Consider the following 16,197-nt stretch of genomic DNA (forward strand, 5'->3'; position numbering starts at 1 on the left):
TTGTATTGTTGTGTTAGTGATACTTTGCTTTATTATTGTAGACCTTGGTTGGAAGCAATGGAGCTATTTTAACCACCATGCCAGTAATGGTGGGATCAGAGAAAATTGCAATTAAACAGATGTCTTCTACAGCGATTAAACCATTAGAGGGCGGCATGAAGGAAGGTGAAAGAAGAACAACTCATAATATCATTGAAAAGCGGTATCGATCTTCTATCAATGACAAGATACTCGAGTTAAAGGACTTGGTCATGGGAACTGAAGCCAAGGTATGAAAACATATTATTCACATAAGTTTGGCAGTTCATATGTACAGGTGCTCAAATATTGGCTTAGACACACATTTGCAGAATGTTTTATTTAGTACTTTGTGTTGCTTCTCCCTCTGGAAAAAAAACTGTTGATTCTACATATGGGACATATCTATTTATTTAATTTTAGTTAGGTGAATGGGTGGGTTAGTTCAAAGGATCCTTTCCAGCCATGTCCTGTGCCAAATGGAAAAGAGCAACCTGATATAGTCTATAAGCTAACAAGCTTTTGATATTAGACACTACAGGTAAATAGGTTAATTCCATACACATACATAACCATCTTCAGTCACAGATCATATTCAGATTTTCATCGGTTATAAGGAAACTCTTGTATTATGCTGTTTTAGCTTCGTAAGTATAAACAGCTTGAAAGTAAAGGTAAGAGAGCAGTCTGTTCTTGAAGATTGCCAAACCAGTGAAATTTTCATAATGACATTAATGCGAATGGGGCTAAAGTTGTTCCTGATTTCGGGGGTATGTCATTCCTTTATTGTTGGCTTTGTCTAGAATGGGCCTGTGTGCACGCTCATGCACACACACACACACACACACACACACACACACACTCTCAGTTGCCCACTCATTCTGTTTTTCTGTCACTCACACACATACGCACACTCTGTGTGACTCACATATGTCCTTGTAGTGCTGTTTGCCGCATTATTTTCCTACAATGCGGTAAATACATGTTTTTAAGTGCTGCAGATAACAAGCTGCTGTGGTTACTTTCATTACTTTTCCTTTATTTTTTAACTTTTATATGTTTCTTTCTGTAATGCTCAGTAAACATCTGTGGTTAGCAAGTGCCAGCAAGATGGCAAACATTTCCTTTCTTTGCTTCACAGCAGCTCGGTACGCTGCAGTGAAGTCATGGACTTGTTGCCAGGCTGTCTTTGTACATTAATACCATGTTGTAGAACATGTGCCTTCCAATAGGGTATCATATTTAAGTTCTGCACATTTTTATGTAAGATAACAGGAGAAGATAGAAAGTCATATTTAGAGGAAGCTGACAGAATTATTGTTGTTAATTACTACAGTTGTAAATAGTTATAAAAAGGAGCGGAGGAAGATGCACTTGATGGTGGTGTGTAGTGTACAGAAGAGAGGTAGGTGGATGATAAGGGGGAATGGGAGAGCAAGGCTGTAGAGGTGTGTGCAGTTTGTCTGAGTATATTGAAGTGGAGAATATGGAGGCAAAGTTACTATGGTATGCTTCTGAGAGGCACTTATTCTGGAGATATTTGCATCAGACAAGTTTCAGTAGGTGTATGGTTTTCAGTGCTGGGCAGAATTTAGTGAAGGAGTCACTAGACTTTATCTGTCTATAGAGGGATTGCCAGGATTTAGGAGCTAGTACTGAGAAAGTGTTGTGATGTATAGAGTTTATTTTTAGGGCTTGAAGCAATAAAGGATCTAAGGTTTTGAAAGGTGTTTCTTGTGAAGAATCTATTAACAAAGAAAAGGAAAGAGTTTAGAGTGAAGAGTTTGTTTACAAGGGATGCAGTTATTTTTATCTCACTTGTATTTGTAACCATTTTGCTTTAGCAGTTATGAAACAGTGGTGTCCTCCTAGTTGTGAGAGTGTAGTACATCTCCAAATGCTATCTGATATTTTTAGGGAAGTTGGATTCTTAAGAAGCTGTGATTATAGAGAATGTACTCTAGCTGTGATAAAAGGATGTTCTTACCTGTATGTTATTTATGTGAGGGAGAGGAAATGCAAGTGTTTTATTTTAGCTAAGAAAAGCTGTATATTTATTTGGATATGGTATTGAAAGCTGTGAGGTCCATCAAGCCATATGCCCAGGTATCTAAATCTAACCACCAGTTCTGTGTAGTCCTGGTTATTGTATTGAATAGCTGAATTTCCAGGTACTTCAACTAATTTGTTTTTTTTTTTCCTAAAAGCATGACTTTTGTGTTTTGATGATAAGAATGAGCTTGTGTTGTTCATTCGCTTTTTATGTTTTGTGGAAGAAGGCATGGCTGTAAATTATCATGTCTTAATTGTATAAAATTGTAGGAAGGGGTTCAGCAGACAGTTTATTAATGAAAGATGTGAATAGTGGAACTCAGAAATTCAAGGATATAATTGGTAACGTAGTTAAGAAAATCTGCCTGTATTTGCAGATGACATTATTTTATACCTGACAAAACCAGAAAGGAACATTACAGTGTTGTGGAACATATTGAGACAGTTTCAGATGTTTGGGATACAGAATTAATGAAACTAAAACAAAGGCAATAGAGGTAAATTGGTTCAACAGTAGCCATACTTATGAGGACATGATAAAATGAAGTATTTAGGAGTATGGATTAAAAATGATTCCAGTGTGGCAGCTGTGGAAATGTGGGAAGAAACTAAATAAAAGATAATACAAAAACTAAGAAAATGGAAGCTTTCTTATATGGTTATCAGTAGTAAGATACAAGCAGTTAAAATGTTTTTAGTCCCTTTAGTTTTATACAAAGGTGAGGCATATTTTTATCAACCAGAGGAGAAGTTGTGGATAGCAGTTAATAAAGAGATGAAGGACTTTATCTGGGAGATGAAGACAGCAAGAGTCTAGTGGGATAAGCTTATTCTTCCAATAGAATAGGGGAGATTGGGATTACCCAATTTGAAGGGGTATTTCAGAGCAACGCAGTTAAGGCTCCTGTACATAGCACAAGCAGAAAACTATAATTCAAAGTGGAAAGAGATGATGAAACGGGGGAATCTCAAGAAACGTGAGATTTTGGATGCAGACCTTTAAAGAGAATAAAAATAATTATATAGAATATTATATTCATAAAGTAGCAGAAAGTATTCTAAGAACTAAGCCAACATGGGAATGGAGAAAGGAGATTCTGCCAATAGGTGTGACTGCAATTAGGGATATAGATAATAGGCAGGAGGGGGCTGGAATTTATTAGAGAAAACTGGCAAAGGAATCAAAGTATTGGGAGTAAATAACTAGAGAGGGAAAGGTAATAAAATGAGAAGACACCAAGAACATATTTGGACTGCAGGTAAGAGATTACCTTCCCTAGAGTTTTTATTAGAATCTAGACAGAAGTTCCCAGTAAGAAAGGAATAATTAGTAGAGCATATAAAAGTTTTCATGATAACTATAAGAATGAAGTAGAGGAAGTTAGAAAGGATTGGGAAGAGAGACTGGATAAGGAATTCACAAAGAAACAATGGGGGGATATATGTATGTCTCCCAAATATGCAACAAAGTTTGAAGATTTAGGATCCTTGGTTGGAAGTGTTTACATAAGTATTTTTATACCCCAAGTAGACGCCAAATAATTTTTTCATTAGGTAGACAGCAAATGTAGGAGGTGTGATGGGGAAGAAAGGGCTAACTGGGAACATATATTTTGGGAGTATAATAAGTTGGCAGACTTTAAAGATTCCCTGCAGACTGCTCTGTCAGATATACTGGGTGAGCAAATTGGTATAACTAACCAAATGAATTTTTTGAGCTGTGGTACAGAATTGGAATTGCCTAGGCATAGTAATGCCTTGCTGAGTCTAATTATGATGGCTGCCAAAAATCTATATTATTATTAAAATGGAAATCAAAGTCTAAACCAACTTTACTAGACGTAGGGAAGATAGTAACAAAGATAAAACAACTAGAATTGGGATACTTAGAAAAGAGCAAATTACATAGGAAAAATGGGAATTATGGGATTAATACATGCAGAGGAGGAATGAGGTTTAAAAGATGGCAGGATTTGAATGAGCTATGTACTGGTTGACTGACAATGACAGGATGTATTATAAGTGATGTGTAATGTTTGCAGCTACAGTTGTTTTGGCATAGTTTGTAATGTATAATATTTGCACCTGAGATTGTGATGCTATGGTTTATTTTTATTTATATAAATGTAAGATTGCCTATGTCATACATGATAATTTAATAAAGATGTTTCTTGTTTTAAAAAAAAAGAAATAGAGAGAGAGAGATGGATTTTGGATGCAGATCCTTAAGGAAAATAATAACCAGAACCATACAGAATATTATATTCGTATAACAGCAGAAAGTATTGTAAAACTTAAGCCAATATGAGAATGGAGAAAGGAGATTTTGTGAATGGGGATGATTGCAGGAGTACAGAAAATAGGCAAGGGGGGTCTAGAATTTACTGGAGAAATGTGGCAAAGGAATTACGATATTGGGGTAAAATAACTAAAGCAGGAAAGGTTATAGAGTGGGATGGGGCCAAGAAAACATTTGGATTGCAGGTTAGAGACTGCCTTCCATACCAGGGCTTGATCTCAGAGTACAGGCAGAGAGAAAGAGACAGGAGAATTTTAAGTGAAAGACCTGCTGTGGTACAGTTTTTAATCTGAATCTGCAACAGAAATGGCCTTTAAAAAAGAGATAATTAGTAGGGCATATAAAATATTGCATGATAACTATAAGACTCAATCAGAGGAGGTTAGAAAAGATTGGCAAGAGTGACTGGAAATTCAGTTTACAAGAAAACAGTGGGAAGACGTGTATCGATTCCAAGTATGTAACCAAGTCCAGAAGGTTTAAGATCCGTGCTTGTTAAGTGTTTGCATAGGTATTTTCATACCTCAAGTAGACTGCAAAGAATTTTTTCCTCATGTAGACAGCAAATGTTGGAGGTGTGATGAAGAAGAAAGAGGTAGTCTGGAACATATGTTTTGAGAGTGTAATGAGTTGGCAGATTTTAAAAATTCTCTACAGGATACGCTATTAGAAATACTGAGTGAGCATATGACTGTAAGGAAATGATTCTTTTTGAGCTGGGATACAGGATCTGAATTGCCTAGACATAATAAGGCCTTAGTAAGTTTAATTATTTTGGCTGCCAAAAAAAAGTAATTACTAGAAAATGGAAATCAAAGTCTACACCAACTGTATTTGAGGTATTTAATTGTATAAAATAAATACAATAACTGGATGAGAGCTCTTTTGAAAAGGTAAGGAGCAAATTATATAGAAGTAAATGGAAGTTGCGGGAACAGTTCTTGTAAAATAATGTTCAGGAAAAGTAGGAATGAGGTTTAAGGAAAGGCAGGAACAGGAGTTTTTTGTAATGTTGGACTGACAATAGTAGCAAAGAAAATATATGTGATGTATATTGTATTTAAATGGAAAATGTTACAATTTGTTTTCTATTGATGTATGTTTACCTATATCTTAAGTGGTAATTTAATAAAGGTGTTTAAAAAAAAAAAGAAAGAAAAAGGCGAATAATATGGGAGCTAAGACTGAACCTTGTGGAACACCTTTGTGTAGAGAAGCTAAAGGAGAATAGGTAGGTTCTAATTTACATTTGACAGGGGTGTGCAGAGTAGTCTTGTTGTTCTTTCCTGCTGAAAAAACTGTTTTTATTTATTTAACATTTGTTGACCAGGAAAGTCCGACTTGCAGCGGAGGCCCAGGGAGAAACGCTCCAGAAGCATGTCTTTGTAACGTGGGAGGAAACCGGAGCACCTGGAGGAAACCCACATAAATGCAGGGAGGACATGCAGATGCTGCACAGAAGACACCCCAGCCGAGAATCGAACTGGAGTACCTCTTACTGTGAGTCTACAACGCTACTGCTGCACCAGTGTGCCGTCCATAAGAGATATGAGAGACTGATGGTATATAATCACATAGCTCTGAATATATTCAGAGAGTTAGTGGTATGTACGATTCTCTAATATTTTACTAAGAGTTGCTAAAACGTGAGAGTGGTTCAGGTCTTGGACAAAGGTTCAGCTGTTTTTCATTGTGGGGGCATAATCCCTCGATTGCATACCTCTCAACTTACAGATTTTTGTTGAATGTCCAGATTTTTTCCTAATATTTTTGTTCTGTTTTTCATAAAATTTAGTTTTTTTTGGCAAATCATTAGCAAGCCATTGAAAATGAATTTCAGAAAATAATGACATTTGAGTTTCAGACTTCATACTTCAGAAAATTCATTCTAATGCAAAACCTGCTATGCTGTCAACTTTCTAAGTCTTTCAGGGCAGTATTTAAAAATTGTCCCTATTTTTTGGCCTTTCTCTCCCTATTATTTATGGCTTTGTCCAGATTGCTTGGTCTAAGCGGTTGAGAGGTTTGCTCGAGTGTTGGGACTTTACATCATAATCTGTTAAGGAGAACATATTACAATGGTTCAGGCAAGAAGATAATCTAATGAAGACGATTTGAGGTAGACAGGAAGAAGGCAAGAAGAAACAATGGTTCCCAGTAAAGAGATGGATTGTGTGACAGAAGAACTGTGATAGTCGGGCATGACTGTGAAGAAGGTAGATGAATGACACTAAATCTAGAGAGATGGAAACAGTTGATGCAACACCTTGACCCCGTGTATAAAATGGGGAAAAAAGGTTTGATAATGATGTGTTAGTGGCACAACAGGTTGCACACTTGCCTTTGGTGCAGAAGGCTGTGTATTCTGTTCCCTCACCAGGCCAATCAATTGATGACACTACAGTGCAGCATGTGGGGGGGGGGGGTGCTGCACTCGTGAATGTTGTTCTTCGGATGACATATTCAACTGGAGCCCAATCTGCCTGAGTTGATATCTCAGGTGGATGTAAAAGATCCCATGGCACTGATTGAAAAGAGTAGGGGTCCTTTATTTATATCCAAAAAGAAGTTTTATTTACAGACTATTTACATATTTACAAATGTACAACTATATAGATATTCAAATCTGTTTATATATAGTCATAATTTCCTTTGCAGTAATACTGAATTGTCATTCCTGTTAGACCCCCACTCCTTCTTCCATGACCTCCTTGTGATTGTAGTTAATATTTTTGCTAAAATCTATTTAGCATTAAACATAATTTTATTATTTTATTCCATGTAACCCATATAACATGAAATAACTTTTTATCTATTCTTTTGACATATTTTTATTTTCTTATAGTATTCATATTTAATCACATCCATGTTTATTTTATCCACTTCTTTTATAGCTTTAAACAAATGTTTACATAGTTTTCCCCATAACGTGTTTACACATTTACATTTCAGAAAGACATATTTCAGTTTTTTTCTTCTTGACAATGTAAACATATTCATCAACACTTTTCTTCTTATATGTAGTATTTCATTTTACTGACCATTTATTATCAGTGTGACAGTCTACTTTCTGATTACACCATTTGTTTATTTTATAGCTTTATTTTTTTCATCTGCTAGTTTTCCCATTGGTTTTACATAGTAGTGTTTTATTATTACATTCTTATACAGTACTTTTTTCTATATCATTAATATCATCAGTATTTATTTTCCACAAAAATATTTTTTCTTAGTAACATTTCATTTCTTTATTTATGCTCTCTTTTTCTCTTTTACTCCTTTTTACTATCCCCATACCATACCTCCTTCATTTTATAATTTATTTCATATACTGTCACATTCATAATTAATGCAAAGTGTATAATATAACTTGGATATCTCTGTCTTACACCACTCTTCATTTGTACCTCTTGGCTTAACCAGCCATTTACAAGCTTTTTTTTTTTACTTTATTATTGCTATATGTTGACATACATAATTTCCTAACTTTCTCACTTCTGTTCTATTCTTTCATTACCCATAAGATTTCATGTCCAATTGTATCAAATGCCTTATTAAGGTCTCCTATCATGATTTTCGTGTCTTCTTTTTTATTCATAATATCATGCACCATTTCTCTATCATTAATAATTCTTTTTTTTTTCAAAACAAGTTTATTGTTTTAACATATAAGAAAAATATCATAACAATTTTATACAAATAATTAAAAATAGGTATTATTATAATATTCAACAAAACAACTAAAGTATTTACAAAGACATCCACTACAATCAGATCAATTAATTAAACTAAAATACTGTGCTATTGAAATTAGAATTTTTTTAACAAATTTTGTAAATTATCCCATACAATAAAATGTGATGTTTTTCTAGTTGTTCTCATTCTAATTGTGCTTATTTCCATATGACACATTATATTCATAACATTTTTAAATTCATTGAATGAAGGAGGTGTATCTGAAATCCAATTTCTAGTTATTATTTTCCTAGCCACTGCTAGGATAGACCATAACAAGGGAAGCTTAATCTTAACACATTGAGGTACAGGTGTGTTGAATAATATAAGAGACTTAGAAATAATGAAATTATCTGTAAAAGAGCCTGCAAAAATTCATTAATTGACTTCCAGTATTCTTTCAACTTCATACAGTCATAAAACATATGAGCCCAGTCAGCATTAATTTCTACATTACATCTCTTACATAGATTATCTTTATTATTAATTTTATTCATCATCAAAGGTGTATAAAAGATCTATGTAAAAATTTCCATGTATAAAGTCTCCAGACAATGGAAGATGTAGTTCTATAAGCAGATTCCAATATATATTGTTTATCTTGTTGAGTTGGTGGGTCCCCATTAATAGAGGTGAAATAATTCCAGTATGAATCTACATTGTAAAAAGTTTCTTGTCTGATAATTTTATGTATATATGAAAGTTTACCTTTATCAGAAACTTTATGCTGTAAATTTATTATCAAGTAATCAATCAGTTTTGGAATAGATTCTTTAACTGTTATAGACATTAGATCTATTCTATCAATGAGATGTTGTCTAAAGATCTGAACCTCTAACCAGCAAGTTTCTCTTAGATCAAATTCTTGTTTTAAGAAATCTAGATTTTTAACTTTATTATCAGATATCAGCTGATACCAGTACTTTAGATTATTATCTATAGCTAAATGAGCTCCTTCAGAAGTAGATGACATAAGCATACCCTGAGTATAAATTATAGGGAATACAATAAAATTCCATTCCCTATACTTAGGGTGCATGAATATAAAGTTACGATAACTAATAATAATATTTAATGGGTAACAGACCATATGTTTAGGTGTAATAGGTGAAGTACAAAATTCCTTTAGCAACCACAACATGGAGTTATTTATAATCATATTTTTATGTGTTAAGGAGATTTTCATGAAGTGCATACTAATTAGCTCCCAATAATCTTTCCATTTTGCGACATATGACCGATCTATTAATAAAGTAATAACTTTTATAATAGAAGAGATAATATATAAATTAAAGTCTGGAAAAGAAATACCCCTTGAGACCAGCTATTAGTATGTTTCTTTAATGCAATCCTAGGTCTATTAGGTGCCCATAAGAAATTTAACATTAGTGTATTCAGTTTCTTGATAGTTATTTTTGTAGGTGAAAGTATTATTGATTGTATTAAGTATAAAATCTTGGGGAATATTATCATTTTAATAATTGTAAGTCTCTCCTCCATAGTAAAAACATATTATTCCAGGTATTAAAAGATTTTGTATATTAAGAAAACAGGTATTATAGTTATTATATATAATAGATTTAATATCTTTAGATAGTATTATACCTAAATAAGTTATCTGACCTGAGTTGGGTACATATTTAGTAAAATCACTAATGAGAGTATTTTTTGTGTATATATAGGTAGTATTTTAGTTTTTCTTCATTGAATATTAAACCAGAAATACTTTTAAAATTCATCATTTTATCAAATAAAGACTGCATAGAAGAATTAGATCCTGCTGATGTAATTAGAACATCATCTGCAAAAGTTGAATTTTTGATGTTGTATTTTCTTCTATTTCAAAACCCTCTATGTCAGTACTGTTTCTAATCAAATTAGCCCAAGGCTCCATTACTAAAGTGAATAATAGTGGAGAAAGTGGACATCCTTGCTTTGTACCTTTAAGAATGGGTATTTTTGTGAAACATATGTTCCTACCTTAATATAAGCCAGCGTTCCTTTGTATAAATGCTCAATTAAATTTACAAATGCATCAGAGAAATTTGTGCATTTCAGTAAGGTAAACAGATAGTCCCAACTTACTGAATCAAATGCTGAACCTATATCAAGACTAATAAGTGTTAAATCTTTCTTTTCCTATTTGCAAAATCAATTAATGTTAAAGTTCTTCTTATATTATCAAAAGTATTTCTATTTACAATGAAGCCCGTCTGATCTATGTCTATAATGCCGGGATAATTGTCTTCAATCTATCAGCAAAAATACTCATAAACATTTTATAATCAACATTAAGTAATGAGATGGGTCGATATGAAGAACATCTAGTTGGATCTTTATTAGGTTTTAAAATTGGTGAAATAAATGTATATTGCCAAGATGGGGGGATTATTAACTCAGTTTGGGCCAGAATAAAAACCTTATGTATTAATGAATATGTAGTTTTAGAAAGGATTTTATATATCTCTGGTATAATACCATCATTACCCGGTGCTTTGTTTGATTTAAGCTTATTTATTTGTGTAATAACTTCTGTATATGAAATACTCTTGTCCAATAGTTTAATCTGTTGTTTATTAAGCTTTTTATTCATGTTTGTGGTTATAAACTCCTTTATTTTATCTTTAGGTTCCATGTTAATGTTGTTATGGTTAATCTTGTGAAAGTGATTTCTAAATTCATCCAGTATTTCTGGTATACTAGAAACATTCTTATTTTTCCTTAGAGAAAATATTTCTTTGATATGGTTTTGTTTATTCAATCTTTTTGTTTTATTTTTAAGTCTATGTAAGTATTTGGGGCTTATTGAATAAGACAAAACTTGTATTTCTCTAAAGTTATTTTAACTTTATGAGTTAAAATTTCTTTGTATTTCTCATTTAGTTTGTTTATTTCTTCAATAACTTTCTTGTCCATAATATTTTCTTTATTATTATGTTTATAAGAGTCTAGTTTACTTTGAATATCTAACAATTCCTTATCCCAAGATTTCCTTTTGTTATTATACCATCTGATACTTTGTCCATATAGATATGATTTTAAGGCATCCCAAACATAGACAATGGAGACTTCAGGAGTATTATTTATGTCTAGAAAATGTTGTACTTCTGAAAGTATATATTCTTTATAGTCTTTTAGCTGAGTTAAGTATGCTGGTATCCTTTTGATCTGAACATTATAAGTATTTTTTATCATGAATTCAAAAACAATTGAGTTATGATCAGATATAGGACATGAAATTATTTTGGAATTAATTAAATCTGTTACCATCTGGTTAGAAATAAAGACCCTATCTATTTTTGAATACGTTTTGTATCTGTTAGAAAAAAAGGTGTATGGTAATGATTTTGACTCTATCTGATTATTAATATCATTCAAATGATAAGAATTAGCAAAATCATTTAAATGTTTTGCATTAGATGTAATTCTTCTTTTCTTTATAGTGGTAGTATCACTTTCATGTAGTATACAATTAAAATCACCAGCTAAAATAATATCCCCTGCAGAGAATGATATGATCTTATCAATATGATGTTTCACTGTATTAATACCAATTCCAGGTATCCAATATACATTAATTAGAGTGTAAGTCTTCCCATTAATTTGTATTGTAACCATACAAAACATTCCTTTGTCATCCTGATAAGACTTAATGGTTTTAGGAATGGGCATACTTTTATTCCATAAAATAGCCACTCCTCTTTTTTCTGAGTGTGCTCTGAACTAACCAATACTGTATACTTATTAGTGGCTAGTTTATCAATATCTTTTTTTCAAGAGATGGGTTTCTTGCAGGAAGACTAGATTGGCCTTGTGTAGATTAATGTATCTTATTAGGCTTGCCCTTTTACACGGATTATTCAATCCATTAATGTTTAAAGAAATTCCTTTTAAAGATGTCATTTGGCATTTTTAAAACTCAAGAATCTTATGATCGAAATAACAAATAACAAGATAAATAATGTTACATCTCCTCTTTTAGGTGTACCTTTAAATATAGCTGTATTAAATCTCTTATGGGATTTTGTATAGGATTCAATTTTGTTTGTAGTGACAATGAGTGTACAAAATATATTGTGGATGTCAAAACTATATACATATAACAATGAACAAGTGAAAATAATGTAAGGATTAAACCTTGCATCCCGCCTGGAGTTGAAAACTCCAACTTAGAGCAGTATTTACTACTCAAGTTAACCCCCTACCCTAAGCAGCAGTACCTCAGCTACCACCTTATCAATTTAATACTAGTTATATTTAACTGAGGTTAACAGTTTTCAATTCAATTATCTATCAAGACAAAACTACACATTTGGTAAAACAGCATCATATAAACTAAAATAAACTTTTTTTTTTTTTTTTTTTAAACTGTTCATACTATTATATAGATCTATGTAATATATAACACTTGCATTCTAATAGCATTCAAATAATCTTAATGTTAGAAATCAAGAGGAGAGAAAATTATGTTCTAACATTCATTTAAATCAAAAACTTTGGCTAATATGATTCAGACATTACATGCATTAAGATGCATCTATTTTCTGTCATGTGAATTCTATCAACAGCTTCCAAAAAAATCTTGAATTGTTTGTATATGAGCATTTACTTAAACTCATTATTGTCAATAGAGTAAAATATTGTATTCATAAAAATTATTATAAATCATATTGCATAGTTATGCAGATTCTCAGAAACACCTGCGTTATTACCTAAAAAAGCCATCACACACATAAACACAGACACACACACATACATATACACACACACACACACACACACACACACACATACATATACACATACACATATATACATACATACACACACACACACACACACACACACACATACACATATATATATATATATGATCTCACTGAGTTGTGTCTTTGTAGAGCACTATCCTACTTGCTGTCCCTAGAATAAATCTGTCTGCTTTATACAAAATAATGCACAGCAAACACATATTAGTAACCAGATTTTACAATCATGCTAACCTACTGCTTTAAAATATATCACATGACATTTCTTCCAGAATAGAGTTATAAGATTATTTATGCTTGTCAATCAGATGAATTAAATGAGTTATAGTAAAGTATATGTTTGGGACACAAGTTTTTAACACAGATTATTATGCTACTGTTAAGTAGATTTTCAAAAACATTTAAATAAATGTTTCATTTTCTATGCCTTCTAAAATAAGATATTTACTTGCTACAAGAAACTACATCATCTAAACTCATCATAACTGACACATTTTATGAATAGAGTATTTTTCCTGAATCTGTGGTGTGTCAGTGTGATAACCTTGTCAATGTTTATACTAACTGCTTTCAGTTTCTGTGTGAAAATTCTGTGAGTGAAGCTTCTGAGGAAACTCATGGACACTGTGCATGAGACAGCCCACATCCCAGATTGTCTCCCTTAACACTTTGGCGGTAAAATTATTAAAACTTGTGGCAAACATTCATTTTGTCAATAGAGTAAAATATTGTATTCATAGAAATTATTATAAATCATATTGGATAGTTATGCAGATTCTCAGAAACAAAGCCATCACACTCACACACACACATACATACATACATACACACACACACACACACATATATATATATATATATATATATATATATATATATATATGATCTCACTGAGTTGTGTCTTTATAGAGCACTATCCTACTTGCTGTCCCTAGAATAAATCTGTCTGCTTTATACAAAATAATGCACAGCAAACACATATTGGTAACCAGATTTTGCAATCATGCTAACCTACTGCTTTAAAATATATCACATGACATTTCTTCCAGAATAGAGTTATAAGATTATTTATGTTTGTCAATCAGATGAATTAAATGAGTTATAGTAAAGTATATGTTTGGAACACAAATTTTTAACACAGATTATTATGCTGCTGTTAAGTAGATTTTCAAAAACATTTAAATAAATGTTTCATTTTTATGCCTTCTAAAATAAGACATTTACTTACTACAAGAAACTACATCATTTAAACTCATTATAACTGACATATTTTATGAACAGAGTATTTTTCCTGAATCTGTGGTGTGTCAGTGTGATAACCTTGTCAATGTTTATACTAACTGCTTTCAGTTTCTCTGTGAGAATTCTGTGATTTGAAGATTCTGAGATAACTCAAGGACATTGTGCATAAGACAGCCCACATCCCAGATTGTCTCTCTTAACATTTTGGTGGGAAACTTATTAAAAACTAGTGACAAACATTCATTTAGCAGTGTAAATGTATCTAAACATGACAGAACCTCCACAATGTACTCCACAGATCATCACAGCCTCCATGCAAGTGAAATTAAACTCAAAATTACCAACAAGCAATAAAACTCAGCATTCTTCTCCCAACTCAATTTTCATACAAATCCTATTATTCACTGTGCCCACACAGTCAAAAGCATTTCTATATATTAATAAAGAAAAGAAAAAGAGAGTAGAAAATAAAAGGGAGTGAGGCAGAAACAAAAAAGTGTAAGAGAAAGCTGTAAGAAGTATATACAATGGAATGTTACTTACTGTTTATATTAATAGAGTTAAAAATAAAACATATTATTTACTCTTATTTAGTTCTGATTATTATTAGTTAAAGCATGACAGATTATTTACAAACAAGCATAAGCAGTATAATCAAGAAAGTATAATTAGAAATAGCATTTGAAGAACTTATAAACTTTTACAAGAAATAAATATGTTATTATTCTATTAATGATATTTTCATTACTGTTCTCTCCCTGCCCTCCCCACCCTTTACCCACTACATAATCTAAATAGAATGTCATTGTTTAAACAAAGAAAATAATAAAAGAAGAAGGAAAAAAAAAGATAAAGATAAAAAATGTATCAAATTACTAAGCTTACTTTTTTCAGAAAGAAAAACAAATCGAGTCACAGCCTGCCATTAAATCCTCAGGCATTTTGACTGGTTATGAAACAAAACATTTCTTTGCACATAGAGAATAACTTTGATTAAATCTTTTCCAAAATATTTGTGGCTTTCTGGAAATGCAGGAACTATATTCAAAAGATTAATAATGAACTAAAATGATGAGAGAGAAAAAAACATATAACAAATCATTTGTTTTTAGTCTCTTCTTCTTCTCTGAAGTCTTCCAGGAAGCTTCAGTTGCCAATCTCTTTAATGAAGAACTAGCCCATTCCATTTCTTCTATTTTATCCAAAATCCTTTTTCTTTGACAAACAGTAAAGCAGAGTCTAAATCATCGAAGACCTTAGGACCATCAGGAAGGAAGATTTTAAGCTTGGCAGGAAACAGAAGGTATGTTTTAAACTGTGCTTTTTTAAGCTCCCTTATTAGTGGCAGAAAAACTTTTCTTTTAGCAATTACCATGGAAGAATAGTCATTGTCAAAACGCACAGTTGTCTCATTAAACTTAACAGGAGCTTTAGCCCAAGCAGATTTAAGAACCATCTCTTTATCAAAAGATGATAGAAATCTAACTATAACTGATCTAGGATAGTTTTTGTTAGAGTTAGTATTAGCTATAGATCTATGTGCTCTTTTGATACCAAAAGAGAATGCTTCTGGTAAATCTAAAGTTTTAGGGAGCCATGTTGTTAAAAAAGAAGTAATATTGTTACCTTCAATATTTTCTGGCAGTCCAAAAATCCTAATGTTATTGCCTAGATCTATTTTCCAGGTCATCCAGCTTTGTTTGTAAATGTGTATTTTGTTTCAGCAGAAACTCAATGTTGATTTTCCTCTTCTTGTATTTTATTTTCCATGTCATTCACAGCTTCTTCTATGCCTGTCATCTAGATCTTCTGTTGTTGCAGGTCCATATGTAACAAGTCTATTTGTTTTGTAGTTTTTTCTATGAAAGTGTCTATTTTAGTATCCATTTTATCCATCTTAGCAGTAAGTTGCTGGACTATAATTATCAGAGACTGAAGTTCTTTCTTGATGCTGGAGTCTTGAGAATTTGTCTTACTGGAACTCATTTCAGACTGATAAACTGACAGGAAAATTTCCAAAGTAATTTCTGACAGGAATATTATTAAGATTTCCTTTCTTTTTTAGATATAGTTCAAGAACTATAT

The 16,197-nt window shown here is 32.1% G+C and overlaps 1 protein-coding gene across 1 annotated transcript in view; it reads left to right on the plus strand.

The window, feature by feature from the left end:
• The window catches only part of SREBF2 (sterol regulatory element binding transcription factor 2), an 895,155-nt gene that overhangs the window by 225,239 nt on the left and 653,719 nt on the right, over nt 1–16,197 (plus strand). Inside the window, exon 5 of the mRNA XM_044068232.1 lies at nt 42–269. Within this exon, the coding sequence (XP_043924167.1) occupies nt 42–269 (228 nt within the window). The remainder of the gene's footprint in view (nt 1–41; nt 270–16,197) is intronic.

Source organism: Protopterus annectens, chromosome 1.part0, assembly GCF_019279795.1.
Source record: "Protopterus annectens isolate FY-2018-M chromosome 1.part0, PAN1.0, whole genome shotgun sequence".
Lineage (NCBI taxonomy): Eukaryota > Metazoa > Chordata > Ceratodontiformes > Protopteridae > Protopterus > Protopterus annectens.